At 44.0% G+C, this 16,394-nt stretch overlaps 1 protein-coding gene across 2 annotated transcripts; it reads left to right on the top strand.

The window, feature by feature from the left end:
* The first annotated feature begins 564 nt into the window (after positions 1 to 564).
* Positions 565 to 15,874, top strand: LOC102686446 (aldehyde dehydrogenase family 3 member A2-like). 2 transcript variants are annotated; one of them, XM_015367811.2, is made up of 12 exons: positions 565 to 773; positions 1,638 to 1,656; positions 2,348 to 2,511; positions 3,401 to 3,632; positions 6,249 to 6,334; positions 7,270 to 7,478; positions 7,864 to 7,981; positions 8,313 to 8,454; positions 8,962 to 9,128; positions 9,613 to 9,712; positions 10,537 to 10,775; positions 13,741 to 15,874. In XM_015367811.2, exons 3-12 carry the CDS (start codon positions 2,350 to 2,352, stop codon positions 13,753 to 13,755), a joined length of 1,470 nt encoding a protein of 489 aa, XP_015223297.2. In that variant the 5' UTR covers positions 565 to 773; positions 1,638 to 1,656; positions 2,348 to 2,349; the 3' UTR covers positions 13,756 to 15,874. The 2 variants fall into 2 exon arrangements, with proteins under 2 accessions (XP_015223297.2, XP_069040257.1); XM_069184156.1 differs by lacking the exon at positions 1,638 to 1,656.
* Positions 15,875 to 16,394: the final 520 nt, after the last annotated feature.

Raw genomic sequence — 16,394 nt, 5'->3', positions numbered from 1 at the left:
ATAAAGCTGGTCTCGTACAGTCTCGTCATATAGGAAGTGAACCCAAAGACCAGTCACCATTAGTGTCTGGAGAGACAAATTACCACATTTCATTAAATACTAGAGGTTAAATGGTTGCTTTCGAAATTGCTATCGTACGACCAATTCGAAAATGAGGTCATTCTTAACACCCCCTACCTTATCAAGTCTAATGATTTGTTTACAAAAAGAAATGATAATTTACCATCTCCTACATACATTGCATTCTGCACGCAGCTGGAAGTAAACAAGCAAAAAAATCAATGGTTGGCTTAAGCGTTTAGCTATAACGGTTCACAAAGGAATTCGTGGCAACAGTTTGTTACTGTAGTTCTCCCCGACAATACACCATTGTTTTGGCGTATGAATAATGGGTTTATCCATTCTGTTTGTTTGGCGAAAAAGTTACTAACGCTGATCTTAAACTACTGTTGTTACTTAGAAACGCCTGTTTTTCAGGCCCTGTCTGTGATCGACACGGGCCTGAGCCAATGACTCGCCTGCTTGCACTCAAGATGGCGAACCGAGTGACGTCGGTGTAGCCGCCTCCCAGAATCGTGGAATTCACTGTTACGGTTTGTTTAAACGTGATGTAATCTGAAAATCGGTGCTTCCACCCATTGTCGGTCAAGGTTTGAAGGTGGTACAGGCACATACGAACGCTGCGGGACAGTTCCCCCCCCCACAAAACAACAGCCAGGACTTCTTCTGCAGCGACAATAAACTCGGGATTGATTATTCTTCGACTATCTGAGGTAAAAAAAAAGCGGAATTCGTGTTCTCTAATGGATGATATGACTCAAAACCGTTAAAGGCAACTCGGGAAAAAGTTTTTTTATGTGGTAGTAATCTTAACACTCCGAGAAGATGAAGGGTTGTGAATGTCTATCTTTGCGGCTTTAGTTTGTCTACCTTTTATACGTTTGTAAGAGGCGGATTGCTAAATCAATGCATTAACATAAGGACGTACTGTAGGTCATAACGGCACTTCTCCTTGTGCAATAAAAAGTGCTCCGCATTTTGCAGACTTCTCTCTTCCCGTTGTCCGGCAGTGTACAGGAGCTAACATTATGAGTACCGATATATCTGTCAGCTTGATGAACGTGTTTAATTTGTGATGTCAAAGATTAAAGCTCGTTTTCTAATTTGTAAACTTTTTTTCAGGGTTTTTGTCCTAATCTGGCAAATGACATCATTTTTTTTCTGTCCTGTGCTATAAATAAGTTACACCATAATAAGTCTGTGTATTGTATATTTCTGTGAAATTATTATTTTTACGGGACGTTATGCCACATGAACTCTTCCTACAGCCTGTAGACTACATAGCGGTAGGAACAAGCCTACGTCATTCTGGTGAAGAACAGGGAATATAGCTGTCAGGTGATTTGCAGGTAAAGCAGGAAGAAAGTGACTTTACGCTCTCTCGACAGAGAATCCAGTTTTAGATTCTGAGATTCTGCAGTGCTCACAAAAGTTATTAAAAAAAAAAGATAGATCTGTACGTCTGAGAAAATAATTTCAGCTGATTTTAATTGTGGCAGCAAGTCTCGAATTTATGCAAAACAGAAAGCTTGTACACTATTAATAAAGCTGGATATTAATTTGCCTTTGACTCTCAGGCCTTTGGAGAGGTATCAGGTTCTCTTTAGTGCACAAATGAAAAGACGTGCATTGAATTACAAAGTGAAAAGAAAACAGCAGGTGGTTTCCAAAGAATCTCAGTTGAAGAAGTTAGTATGTTGGGTTTATGTGCACAAACTGCTTAATCTCCTTGGTGTGTTATATTAATAAGCTCAATATTCCTTAAGAACTAGTCTGCTCGAATAGCAAGCCACCTCACTCAAAGCCTTCTTATGGGTTTTCCTCTGTTACAACATCTTCTTTACGCTGTTGGCTTGACAGCTGCCCGTTCTCTGGCAGTACCAGGCTCAATTCCTGTCTTCTAGGACACCCGTGACTCTGCAGTTCCTCACTCTCCTGCAGTATTGGCCATTGCTGCAAGACTGCAGCTTTTCGAGTGGCCACTCTTCTGCCAGATCCTTTGATTTCTTTTATTTGGGTAGTGGAAGTGTGAAAGGATTTCCCCAGCCATGCCCTCAAACACGATACCCTGGTTTCTTTCAAGAAACGGCTGGATTGTCCAGTCAGGCCAGGAGGCTCTTCTTTACACAAAAGGTGGTGGGAGTGTGGAACGAACATTCCAGCCCACAGCTGTTGAAGCTGAAATCCTGGTTTCGTTCAAGAAGCACCAGAACGAGGTCTTGAACCCTTTCTTGCGTAAATAAAGGTTCTGTCTGTCATGTTGCCTTGTGTGTCCCCCCCCACCCAGCCATGTCCCGAGAGAAGGAGGCTGTTGACCGAGCGAGGACTGCGTTCCTCACCGGGAGGTCACGACCTCTAGAGTTCAGAGTTCGTCAGCTGAAGGCACTGCAGCGGTTCATCACTGAGCGAGAGAAGGAGATCGCAGCTGCGCTTAAGAAAGACCTCAACAAGGTGAACCAAGATTGCTGCAGGCTGCATCTGCGGGTTGCAGACCTCCGGTTACTGGGAGTTACTGCTCCACTTTCTCCCTGTCTCTAGTATTGTTCACAGGTTGTCTCAGGCTGGTGTTTCCCAATTGTGGTGCTGGAATATCCCTGTCTGTTCAGGTTTGCATTCCAGCTGAACTTTGACAGTTTGTCTCATCAAGCTTTTCAGTTGAACTGTTTGTTATTAAAACTGTTTCAGTTTGCAAATCGTTGAACGAGATTAGATATTAGCATGAAACTTGCTGCATTTCAGCTCTCCTTTCACTAAGGCCTGTGTCAGTGATACAGCTGAATTTAACCAGAAGGCCCATGCAGCACTGAGAACACTTGTTTGACAGCCCTTTGTCTCACAAGTTGTGGAGGTGATAGAGTTAGAGATCATCAAGAGTGGTTTAGAAAGCTATAGGGGAGCAACAGTTTGAAAGAAAGTTGAAACTACAGTGTGATGGAGTGCAGAAAAGAGTGAAATTCAAGTGGCTTTCATTAAGAATGAAAATCACAAGGGTACTCTCGAGCCTAGATTGGAAAATGCCGCCTTAGACTAGATGAAAAGGTTTGTATCCTTCCCTGCAAAAAAAGTAAAAATAATTGTGGTTTCACTGTATGTTTATGCAGAGTGCATTGGGATGTCCTATTATTCGGTCATTGAGCTATGTCTGAAATATTCCTTAAGTTCTCTTTTCACAGCAGTATAGTTATTGATCCTATTTGAAGAGCCTCAAAAGGCTTTGTGCTCTATAAATCTTATCTAGCCAGCTTGATATGTGTTGCACTGTTGCTTTTAGAGCTCCAGGTATATGTAAGACAAAAGAGCATGTGTACGCCTGCCGGTGAAAATGCTGTGGTCTGTGCAGAGCCAGTTTGCTACCCCCCTGTACGAGCTGATGGGCCTGGAGGCAGAGATCGCTCTGACCCTGGAGAGGCTGGCGGAGTGGGCAGCCCCCCGGCCAGTGGAGAAGACCCTCCTCACGCTGTCCGACCAGGTCTACATCCAGCCTGAGCCCCTGGGGGTGGTGCTGGTCATCGGGGCCTGGAACTACCCCATGGCCGTCACTATCCAGCCCCTCATCGGGGCCATCGCCGCCGGTAAGCAGAGAACGCCACCCTCGTTGCTGTGGCTGTGTAGAGTAGGGCTGTGAGGTTGCATCTACACTGGGGAAAGAAATACTGGTTCCTGTATTTGTTTTATCCTTAGGTTGGTGTACTCATGTTTTTGTGCAAAGGTTTGCTAATAAATGTTAAAAGCAAAATACAGGTTGGGGTTCCCTGTTCATGCATAGCCTGACCATTTAACAAACTTGGGTTCAGCAGTTTCGACAAGGCCAATTCAAATTTGATAATGAAGGCATTCAATTAGATCGTCTACTAAACCTGCAGTAAAGTAGAATAACAAAAGCCGCCTGGGGCAAATGGGATAGGAGGGCATCCTCGTACACACTGTGTAGCATTTCTGCAAGGGCGGGCATGGACTGAAGGGAGGGCAGGAGGCAATGAGTCATGCCTGTTTGCTCTTTTGTACCTTAGCGTTTGTTTGCAGGTGTAGTTCTGGGCTGGCTGGCTCAGCACCCCAGCGGTGTATTCCATCTCTTTCTAAAAGAACCCCGGCAACTGAAACAAATGTGTTTTTTGAAGCTCCTGTACGGACATTTAACAATAGTTTTATAGCACTAAAGTTATCAATTTTAAAACCATTTTGTACTCTTAGGGTCCACAAATTCTTCTTCAGTTTAAATTACCTGACTAGTTCTACATGACCTGTATGAAATGAAAAAGTGGCCTCTTCCTCATGCAGACCTGAAGGAAATGGAACAATTTAGTGCCGATCCAACGTGTTAATAAGGTATTACACACTGTTTTGATTTGTTCATTTTGCTTTACTTTCAAGGGCTGTGAAGGTGACAAAGGAGGTGAGGTCAGAGGTGAGGTGTCACTGCGTTGTGCAGAGCACTGCATTGACACAACCGGGTGAAAATAATCACTGGGGAGTGAGTTTGCACACAATTTGCTGTAAATGAATTATGAAAGGTTAGGTCACACAGTACATTACATAAATGCGCAGAATGTTGCTTTGTTAATGTGCCTTTATTAAATCTGTGTATTATTTGCAGAATGTGTGCAAGTGATTAGCTAAATGATATGCACTGTATGCAGGAGCTGGGGTGCACGGCTTTTTTAGATGAAAGAAATCCTTGATTTGTGGTTTGTGAAGTTTGCATCTGTATTTATACCCCCCCCCCCCGCCAGAACCCTTTGTTTTCTTTTTATTCGTATGATAAGTAAATGTGGAATTGAAATGAGATAGCTTAACGAGATCAGAATCTTGTAGGCAGGCTTGTTTTACGGCCTTTGGCATACTTTTGGTTTACTATCCCGAACCAAAAGCCGTTACATGAACTTTGTGCGATAGGGTAAAGCAGCGAACAACAGATCCAGTTTGTGCTTTCTGCTCTCATTGTTACGCTTTGTTATGCATTGTTGAGAGTTGCAAAGGTTGAGAAAATGAGAGGCACTGGGAGGTCTAAAATCCCTTAATCCTTTTAAACAGGACTTGTTAGGATAGGGTGTCCATGCAGTTTCCTGAATTTCTTTAACTGTTGAAATACTGCAGCCTTCACTGTTTTACTGTCTGGAAGGCCTCTCACCCAGTGCTCTTATCATTGCTTTTAGAGCTACAAGGTTACTGTCATTCACTTGGGGAGAGAGGATCAAGCCCCGGCATATTGCCTGATAAAAGGGGCAGATTGGAAGTAATGCTGTGTCATTCTCTTAAAGAGACTGTCACTCTTTTTCCACTAGATTTACTAGTTTAAACAAAATGAGCTGTGTAGAGCAGAGGAGATCAGGTCTGCAAAATAAGACCATGTCTACATAGTTAACATTGCGGTTCAAGTGGATTACATAATGTAATATTCACTAAAGAGGTCCTACACTAAACTATATATAAAGTAGTTCTTATTTAAAGTTGGACACACTCAAGGGCAAAGAGTTCAGATTTCAGGGGGAGTTAATGACCAGTAAGAAGGGTTGAATCCAGAAGTGTTTTTTCCAAATCTGGCAAACTATTAGCTGAAACACTCAGAGCAGAACATTTGAGGACGCTTTTCCACTTCCTTTACGTGGTAGAGGGTTGAGCTGATGTTGAATCAATCTTTTCACTTCCTTTTTTTACTATCTAGTGGCAAGAAGTAAGTTAGGGGCTCCTGATATTTTTTCTTGCAGTCACTTAGGTTCAGATGAGGTGCTACACAAAATGGCAGTTATCTGAATTGTTTGTTTTCAGCAAGCATAGACTCAGCCTGTTGTAATTCCTTTCCTCCCCACCTAGAGCTGGTGTTTTGTTCACTATGGCTGCTGTCGCATCATCCAGGTGGGGCTGCACACTGGTGGTGGTGGAGGGGATCCCCATTACCTGTAAAGCATTTTGTGTGGAGTGTCCAGAAAAGTACTATATAAGTGTAAGGAATTATTATCATTACCACTTATTAGTCATATAAAAGGTGCGAACTGTATCAAAACGTGGTTAAGTTTGCTCTTACTAAAACAGTTTTGTCCTTAGAAGGAGAAGGAAGGAAGGAATGAAGTCGGTGTCAAACTGTAATGTTTGGTGACAGGACAGCGCAACCTGGTGGCTGGATTTTAAAACTGCGCCGTGGATGCTTGCACTTTCTCTCGTTTCAAGCCCTGGCTTTTCCTTTCCTTCAGGCAATGCAGCTGTGTTGAAGCCGTCGGAGGTGAGCACGCACACTGCAAAGATGATGGAGGATCTGCTCCCTCTGTACCTTGACAAGGTAAATTCTCCCCCCCTCTATGTTGCAGGTGTGTTCTGTGCTTCTCTCTTTTGTTTGTGTTTAATGCTGTTGACTGTTGATACCTGCATAAATGCAATACAGCATTGCTTTGCTCTGCTTCTGTTAGCTCTGAAGCATGGATTTGCCATAGTGCTTTTTGTCCCGGCCATTATATATATTACTCCAAATACACCAGTACAATACAAATACACTAAAAGCTGACTTTGGGTCTGTGATACTCATGCAAAGCCGGGTGGAGGCAACTAAAGCACGCTCACTGCAGGCAACAGTCATTCATCCTGCTATGATTTGTCCCGAAGGCAAAACGTAATGAGAAGCGGCTCACAATCTGTCGTGCAAAGCGTATTTTTACTGTAGGGCAGGGCCAGCACCAGGTGCAATTGCTCATCAAAGAGCAGCCTCAAGACCCCCAGGCCTGGCTGACATAGCCCCTCCCACCAGCCTCACCGCGCCGCCACGCTGGAGCAGTGAAGAGAGCTGGTGCACCCTCTCCACCAGCTGTGACTGAATTTCTTTATATTTTCCCATTTTTTCTGTATATGTAACTATGTAACTAAAAAATAACTACAGTAGGTCTCTGTAAATAATCGCAGCCCTGAGTCTGGGGTTCTGTCTGTGTGGAGTTTGTATGTTCTCCCCATGTTTGCGTAGGATTCCTCTAGGTACTCTGATTTCCAAAGACATGCTGGTAGGCTTAAGGGGAGCTGCAGTCCCAATTTCTCAAAATGGTTATTAAATCTCAGTAGCAGAATAAATTCATTGACAATCTAGAAACAATTTACCCATTTCGAATTTGCTGTATTGTGTGGCTTCTAAATATATCCGTCTTTCTGTATTGTCAGTGGCTCTGTTCATGTGATGATCTTTTGTGCAGCGTGTGCTGTGAGGTCTGTGCCTGTGATGCTGTCTCCCAGGAGATGTACCCAGTGGTGACCGGGGGAGTCCCAGAGACCCAGGAGCTCCTGAGGCAGCGCTTCGACCACATCTTCTACACCGGGAACAGCACTGTGGGAAAGCTGGTGATGGAGGCCGCCGCCCGCCACCTCACCCCCGTCACCCTGGAGCTGGGCGGGAAGAGTCCCTGCTACATCGACAAGGCCTGCGACCTGTCTGTCGCCTGCCGGTCAGTTAGACCTCGAATGCCACATGATGGGGCCGTCACTAACTCGGACAGAACGATAACTCCGGGCCCAGGGAGTGCAGTGATGTCCGAGTTGGTGACCGGGCAGGGTAACAGCTAGGGTCAGCTTGAATGTGCCTGCTGAACATTTCTCTCATTCTCTTCTCTAAAAATCAGTGACTTTCACTTACCAAAGGTCATAGAAAGGAGAGCGTAACTTAAACCCAACATCATGCACATTTATTCAGTTTAGCTACTAGAACTAGTGTTTTCAGACTTGCATTTGTTCTCTTAAAGCTGTGATCTTCCTGTTATTTCAGACACCTTGTATTCACATTGTATTATGTCTGATCTTCTCCTTTTCACTCTTCTTGCTTCCTCCCTGTAGCCGGATCACCTGGGGAAAGTTTGTGAACTGTGGTCAGACCTGCATCGCTCCTGACTACATCTTGTGTGACCCCAGCATACAGGACCAAGTGGTGGAGGAGATCAAGAAATCACTCAAGGTGTTTAGCTCTTTTTGTTTTTAAGGGGATGCTGCAAAATAAGCTGTTCTGGGATTGTTCGTCTTGGTACTTTTTATCAGCATAGTAGTGAAAAAGAGGTCGCAGAACCTTTTTATGGTCTGGACAATACTGCAGTAGCAGTCTGCAACACTATTTGGAAGTGGAGCTTTAAAAAACAAACCCTCTTGTTTTAATTGAAGAGCTGTAGGGCCAACAGACATGAAAAGAAGGGGATGACAGTGGAATGAATGAAAACTGACTGACTTGATAAAGTCAGAAGAATGATGGAAGGGCTGTGGAAGGTGATGTAAAGTTTTTGTGCCATTTCCAGGAATTCTACGGCGACGACCCCAAGACCTCACAAGATTACGGACACATCATCAACCAGCGCCATTTCAAAAGAATTCTGTCTCTGCTGGAGGGCTGCACTGTGGTGCTGGGCGGAGAGCACGATGAGTCACAGTGCTACATTGGTAAGAATCTGTTTTGAAGGGAGGTTTACTGGGTTGTGGGTGCTACTATGAGACACTCCTTTACCCAAAGTGAATTACAGGCACCATGCAGTGAGTTATGACTTGTCAACTAATGTTGCAATCCCAGTAGGCCCCTGAATATTGCATGTGGTTTTAGTGAGCATCATGGAGTAGTTATCTTTCCACACTCATAACTGGAAGTCTGTGGATTTAAATCCTGAACAGGGCTTGCTGTTGTACCATCAAATAAGATGCTTCTGCAAGAGTGCTCCGGGAAAATACCCATCATTTTAAATGTGTGAAAAGTCATTTTGGGTACAATTGTCAACCAAATAAATTTGCAATGATTGGTATTCTGTAGGACAGAGCACAAAGAAGACATGTCCAGGGTCAGTGACTGAGTCAGAGCTTCAGCCACTACTTGACTTGTGCAACATCTGGAGTCGCAGGTGTTGTGCCCTGAGCTTGTTCAGTGACGGTGACTCTTTCTCTCCCACACCTCCTGAGCCCCCACTGTCCTGAAGGATGTGACGCCCCAATCCAAAGTCATGCAGGAGGAGATCTTTGGGCCGGTCCTGCCCATCCTGAGCGCGGACAGCGTAGACGAGGCCATCCGCTTCATCAACGAGCGAGAGAAGCCACTGGCGCTGTACGTCTTCTCTTTGGACAACAAGGTAACACACGGTGACATTGAACACTGTTCAGTCAGGCAGGATGAGGAAGTTGCTATATGCTTGCCGCTCACCATGAGATGAGCTCTGTCACATTCGACACACTGTGTACATACAATACGAGCCGTGTTAAACAGAAGCCAGGGACGATGGCTGAGCCAGGTCACCACGGTGTTCTCCTTCAGTGTTTTCGACTGGGGACATTCCAGTGAATTGAGGGGTAGCTCAGAAAAAAAAACAAACACAAGCAACCTCTTGATTCTCAGCTTCTGAGTGAAATGCAGTTTTTATTGGAAATGGATAAAAATTAAGGTTCCTCACAAAACTTTTGCCCCACTTTTAAACTGTGTGCCGGCTGATATCCGCTGCCCGAGGCCCAGGGCCTGAAATCGGCACGCGCCTCCTGTTCAACACGGCCCGTGAGAAACCGCCGCGGCCCTGTCCTCGTGTCCTCCCCCGTCCCAGCGGCTCTCGCTTCCCGTTTCAGCTGATCAAGAAGGTGATCGCCGAGACGTCCAGCGGAGGGGTGACGGCCAACGACTGTCTGCTGCACTACTCCGTCAGCGCTCTGCCGTTCGGGGGAGTGGGTAAGCGCATTCCTGGGGAAAGAAAGTGTTTACTCAGTGGCTGTTGTCAATTAATACGTTACGCTTCTATAGTGCTTTTCTGGACACTCCACTCATAGTGCTTTCCAGGTAATGGGGATCCCCTCCAGCACCACCAGTGTGCAGCCCCACCTGGATGATGCACCAGTCCTCTCCCCACACACCAGCTCTCAGTGGGGAGGAGAGCCATTATTAGGAGGCCATGATTGGCAAAGGCCAATGGGAAATTTGACCTCTTTTCGAGAAACACGCTGGGATTTTTAATGACCACAGAGAGTCGGGACCTCGGTTTTACATCTCATCCGAAAGACGGCGCCTTTTTACAGTATAGTGTCCCTCTCGCTATACTGGGGCATTAGGACTCACACAGACAGCAGTGTGAGCGCCCCCTGCTGGCCCCTCTAACACCTCTTCCAGCAGCAACCTTAGCTTTCCCAGGAGGTCTCCCATCCAGGTACTGACCAGGCTCACACCTGCTGAGCTTCAGTGGGCTGCCAGTTGTGAGTTGCACTGTGATATAGCTTCTGACAAAATGTGCTCGGGGTGTTCAGCACCTCTAACCCGGCAATATTCGTGCGTCTCTTTAACCCCAACTGCAAAGTCTGAACAACAAGTTAGAACTTTGAGAGATACCAAGGTGTCCATTTCCTGTGGGTTGGAGTGTTTGCCTAGTGCCCACTATATTTGACCTATATCTATCAATAGAAACTCATTTTTCTATCCCATGATAAACTGCCTGCACCCCACTATCGGTCCTGCGGCAGGGAGGACAGCAAGGCTAACGCCGAGTCCGTCTCCTCCTCCAGGCAACAGCGGCATGGGCTGCTACCACGGCAAGCACAGCTTCGACCAGCTGAGCCACCTTCGCGCCTGCCTGATCAAGTCCCTGTCCATGGAGGGCATGAACAAACTGCGCTACCCGCCTCACTCTGCCGACAAGGTCCGCTGGGCTCGGATCCTGATCCTGAAACGGATCAACCTGGGCTGGCTGGGCCGGCTTGGGCTCGTGGCTGTCCTGGCGGTTCTGGCGGCTTTTCTGGTCCAGGTAACGGAATCGGACGTTCCCTCACCCCGTATGGCTCTTGATGGATAGTGTTTTTAAAAAGCGGCATGGTGGCACATTGGTTGGCACTACTGCCTCGCGGTACTGGGGCCCGGGGTCAGTTGCTGTCTGTGTGGAGTTTGTACGTTCTCCCCATGCTCATGTGGGTTTCCTCCCACACCCCAGAAACATACTGGTACAGTAAGTTACTTGGCTTCTGGGAAAAATGGCCCTGGTGTGGGTGTGCGTCTGGGTGTGCCCCTGCGATGGGCTGGCGTCTCGTCTGGGGTGTACCCTCTCTTGCGCCCGCTGCCTTCTGGGATAGGCTCTGACTCCCCCCTGACCCTGAATTGGAATAATTGGTTGGACAGATGGATAACTTTTACAGTAAACTGTGAAAGCCAATATTGGATCGTCAGTGCTTCTTTACAATTGGCCTCAGTTCTCAGTTCCAAAAATACAACTTTGTTTTACAGAGTCGTGAACTACCTTCACTCTGGGATAAATATGTTTTCAAAAATTGCATTCCTCTATATTTAATAACATGTAATTGTTAAGATGCTTCCCTGCTAGAAAGAAGTTGGAGACGCTATAGTTGAGCATAACCAAGTAATACACAGAAGGCTCTTGTCTTTGAAGGAGAGATTAATGAGGCAGTTTCCTGTTAGGTGGACTGTGAAGGTCTCTCATTGAAGGCATGTTGGCTCCAGGCCTCAGTAATTACAGATTAGGCTAGCAACTGATCCTACTGCATGATGGACAGAGCACTAAGGAACTAAGAGCACTGGAACAGACGAATGGAAAAGGTTTTATTGTATTTTTGTCCTTGGTATCTCTTGGTGGAAAGAAACTTTGCACTTTGGTCAGGAGTTAATCTGACTTTCTTCCCTGAAAGAGGTTAAAGTGCTCCCACAAGCATGGGTCAGCAAACCTGAAGCCTTTATGAATAACTTAGTTTCCATTTAAGTTGTGGTACTCTTAGTAACATGCATTCATACACAGTCAATCATACTGTAGGACTGAGAGCCATTCTTCTGTCTTAGCAGACATTTATTTCTTAAACCACGGTGGACCATTTGTACCAAATCCAGGATTGAAATCCATTATTGTGCTCAGGAGTTTCTCTACTCCTTCCACCCACTGACCACAAATAATTAGGTCATTAAGTACAGAACAGTATCACTACAACATTGTAGAGTTGTGCACTCTCCTTTATTATGCCTTCGATTCTGTGCCAGGCGCTCCACAACACAGCGGGTCAGGTGGAAGAGTGAGAAATTGCTTCACCAGTTGAATTTAGGGAGAATTTTAGGAACTTCAGATTGTGCAGGGCCAGAGTGGAGTTAACATTCCTACTCTTACCAAGAGCAACATGGGTCTTTAAAGACCATGTTTCCGGGACCTGTTTAACTTTTCACCCAATGGTCAGCACCACCTACAGAACAGTATCCCTGGTGAACAAGCTGGGGCGTCTTATAGAAATTCTGTTCCTGAAAGAGAAGTGCTTTTTCTGCACCAGCAGAGTTTTCCTTAGAGGACTCCCATCCCAGTACTCTCCCAGCCCTGAGATCAGTGGTAGCGTTCCTGCTCAGACACATATCTAACAAGCAGGAGTTTAAGTGAAATATCATGGGAATCGGGGTGAGGTGTTTGCATGATTCCAAGAAATAATTACTGTATTATTTTGTATACAGCTTTTGCTGTATTTTTTAAGTGTTGCTTTGCTCATGTGACCTAACATGACCAACGTGTTTGGTTAAATTCTATTTCTTATTTTAGTTTTAACTATGTGAGTTGAAAGATAAATGCTGTGAGTAACTTAACAAACCTGATTGTGTCTTTCCTGACAATGTTCTACATTGTTTGTGAAATGTATCCTTCGAATGCTCCACTAGGCCAGTGTGTTCACTGATCAGTGACCCTCTCTTCTGAAATACCTGCACTGAGTATAATTATATATCCCCACTTCACTGCCCTGCTTTGTTCTTTTACCCTTTTTATACTAATGGATCTTCCTTCCAGTGTCTGACAGACTATTGTTAGTCAATTTGGAAAATTGCCACTTCTCTGCATTTCAGTTATTCTGCATTTTCTCAGATCATGCCATCAGCCCCATTCCCCATCCCCCTTCCACTCCCCTGTTTCAAAATGGAAAAACCATGAACCCTAGTAGATAATAATAGTTAATTATTAATAATTCTAATGAATGGCTTCCTTTACAAAAGTGCCCTGTGGAATACCCTAGTAAAAGTACAACTAAATCCTAATAAAGCTTGGAGAGGTTTGGCAGTCTGTGATGCCTTATAAAGCATGGATTGTTGTGAAGTGTTGATGTTCGAAAATAGCAGTTTGGGTGAAAATCATAAGGGCATAACATCATGAGTGCTGAGTGGTAGCTCTGTGGCTCGGGATCTGCGCCTGTGGCTGGAAGGTTGCAGGTTCAAATCACGCGGCCAGCAGAGGAATCCTACTCCGTTGGGCCCCTGAGTAAGGCCCTTAACCCCAGCTGCCCTGTGGAATACCCTAGTAAAAGTACAACTAAATCCTAATAAAGCTTGGAGAGGTTTGGCAGTCTGTGATGCCTTATAAAGCATGGATTGTTGTGAAGTGTTGATGTTCGAAAATAGCAGTTTGGGTGAAAATCATAAGGGCATAACATCATGAGTGCTGAGTGGTAGCTCTGTGGCTCAGGATCTGCGCCTGTGGCTGGAAGGTTGCAGGTTCAAATCACGCGGCCAGCAGAGGAATCCTACTCCGTTGGGCCCCTGAGCAAGGCCCTTAACCCCAGCTGCTCCAGGGACTGACCCTGCACTCTGACCCCAAACTTCTCTCTCCCTGTCTGTGTGTCTCATGGAGAGCAAGCTGGGGTATGCAAAAAGACAAATTCCTAATGTAAGAAATTGTATATGGCCAATAAAATGATCTTATCTTATCTTAAAGTGTTTTGCTTTTTTCCTGTGTGTTGCAGAGGTTTGTACAGTGAGTCTGCTGTAGCGACAGAAGAGCACTGACCATGAATGTCAAGAGGGACCATGCAGCATGCAAGAGCTTTAATCCAGCTTGCTAGGCTGTGCACCACCAGTGAGCTCCGGAGTCAGTGGTCTGTGTGGAGAAAAAACGAAAAGGGTTCTTAGCTTAGCTGTTTAATCCTACTGATTTCCTTCAATGCAACCAATATGAACTGTTCGTAGATTTCTGACGTGCAATGCTTTCTGAATTGCAACTTTTCTTTTTTAGTTTTTGAAAAAAAAAAAACATTGTATTTTCATTACCTCAGAATAATGGAAGCAGTCGGAAAGGCTGAACAGAGACTGATGTTCCACCAATGTGTCGATCACTTCCTGCAACACCTGGCTCCAAAAAAGAACATGGACTGTAACTGTGCTATTCAGTTTTCATGCCAGAATCAACTGTTCGGTGTTATCTCAACATTACATACACCACTGTAAAAAGAGAAGGTTCTGTGAGCAAGACCTTACAAATTCCATGTTAAACATGGTTTGTTATTCTTAAGTGCAAAACTTTGTGTTGGTGTAAAAATGGACGCTGAAGCCCATTAGTGAAATTAAGTTGCTGCAAAAAATCCGTTAGCATTTAATATTTTGCTCTAATATTGCATTTTAACTCTTTTTAGATTACCATTAGGTCTTCCCTGGAGTTATGTGTTAGGGACCATTGTGAAGGATCATATTAATATAGTGAGCATGGACTCAATGCCAAAGTTGACTCAATGCCTCTGTGTGTGTTTGGAGGCTGATGTTGAAGACCTGCAGCTGCTGTATGTGACATGGAAACGGACTGAAATCTCAGCGGCGAGTCCATTCACAAACTGCAACAATTGTGCTGCTTTTTAAATTCCACTATGGGTAGCGGAAGGAAGTTGTTAGAGTGTGTCTCATGACTACATCTTTGTCCATTTCACTTTATTTCTGTGGGCCTGAGGCAAGTTCTAATCCTTGCCCGGTTAGTTTCCAAGAAGTTTACACGGGGTGACACAAGTACTTTCTGTGTAAACCAAGAAAGAAAGTTAGTTGACCCAGATATATCCCACTGCTCATTTCTGATACTGAACATTTCCTAAATTTTGCAAGCATGTTTATCGACCTAATAATCAACACTAATGTTTGCACTACAGACTTTTGGAATGCCCCTTTGCTCTTAGTTGTAGTTTTCGCTACAGTAGTGGTAGATAGTGTAGTTTTTAGGAGATTTTTTTAGTAGTTTAGTAGATAGTGTAGATAATGTAGTTTGAGATAGTGTGCAAATCTATCACGTGATACAGATTTTGCCGCTAGTGATGGAAAGTTGTTTAGTGCTCTAGTGCAATGCATGTGCCTTTACTTGTGAAATTGGGATTTCTGATCCACTCAGTATTATAGCTGGACCGTGTAGGCTTTCCATCTGTTAAATAATTTGTCAAACTTGCTTTCAGAATTGCATTGACATGAGTGCGATTGAAAGGCAACCCAGAAACAAAGAAATTACTTGCAATTAGAATATTTGTGATGTAAGAAATATTTAATTTAATGTGCATTTTTTTCTCTCTGAAAGCTTTCAAAACTGTTTTATTTTTATCCTTTGGACAATGACACAATATTAGCTACTGAATTCAGAATGTATGTTCTCAAATTGATCTCAGCAGGGTTGACTGAATGCATCTTTATTTCAAAGTGGCTGAATATAACTACATTTCACAGCTTTCAGCACTTTATTAATGTTAGTTGTTTTAATTCAGCATAAATAAGACTACTGTTATCATGTTTCATTTTAATGGGATAATACCGTTAGCTTATTTCATAATAACTAACCTTTATAATATGAATAACATTGTTAAAATATTACTCACATTATCTTTAATGATAAATATTAAATCCATACATTATCTCATTACCACAAACTGAACTACAGACAGTTGAATATTTTGCTAATTATGTAAGTGTTTAATTGTTTTTTGTCCGCTGTAAATGAAGGAATTGTTTTATGCTTTACTGGAGACGCAAGCTTAAGTCTCCACAAACAGTAAATGTATGAACTCAGTACTGAAACGTTTTACTTTCCTGTAATGAAGTTAAAATTTTATTGAAATAAAAGTAATACAACCATTTTTGTTCTTATTTATAACTTGATGATGCCTTGTCGATGAGAGCAGTTTAAAACGGTATTATTTCATGTTTCATTATTCCTCTCCCACTAGTTGATTCATTTTGGACCCTTATCTCTTCTTATGCAATAATTATGTACTCGGAGAAACATTTTCTTAGCAAGCGACACTAATCCTCCTGTGTTTTCATGGATGGAATTTAATGAGAGGGGACATTTTGCTTATTGAAACTTTGTGTTTATCTGATGTGTTATAATGCTGAGAGACAAACAAGGCTGTTTTTCCAAGAGGAAATCTTGTCGATAACAATGTCTAGATCGGTGTTTCCTTGCAGGAGGCTCGTAGGGGTTGTGTTCACCTGTCTGTTGCAACGTGAGGACAGGGCAGACTCGTAGATCTGTGATCTGCCTACTGCCCAGCTCAACGGCTGTCAGGGGAATTTAGACCCACTCAGCCTGAGATTTTAAATTAGGGTCCTGGAGCTGTAGGCATTTATCTCAAAGCTCTGAATGCGATGCACA

The sequence above is a fragment of the Lepisosteus oculatus genome, chromosome 26 (assembly GCF_040954835.1).
Source record: "Lepisosteus oculatus isolate fLepOcu1 chromosome 26, fLepOcu1.hap2, whole genome shotgun sequence".
NCBI lineage: Eukaryota > Metazoa > Chordata > Actinopteri > Semionotiformes > Lepisosteidae > Lepisosteus > Lepisosteus oculatus.
This window is presented reverse-complemented; position numbering and strand designations above follow the sequence as displayed.

Bases quoted from the DNA above. Each gene is read 5' to 3' on its own strand.
- LOC102686446 (XM_069184156.1), top strand. From the start codon at position 2,350: ATGTCCCGAGAGAAGGAGGCTGTTGACCGAGCGAGGACTGCGTTCCTC. The intron at 3,633-6,248 runs GTAAGCAGAGAA...CCTTTCCTTCAG, and splicing joins CATCGGGGCCATCGCCGCCG to GCAATGCAGCTGTGTTGAAG. The intron at 9,129-9,612 runs GTAACACACGGT...TTCCCGTTTCAG, and splicing joins TCTTCTCTTTGGACAACAAG to CTGATCAAGAAGGTGATCGC.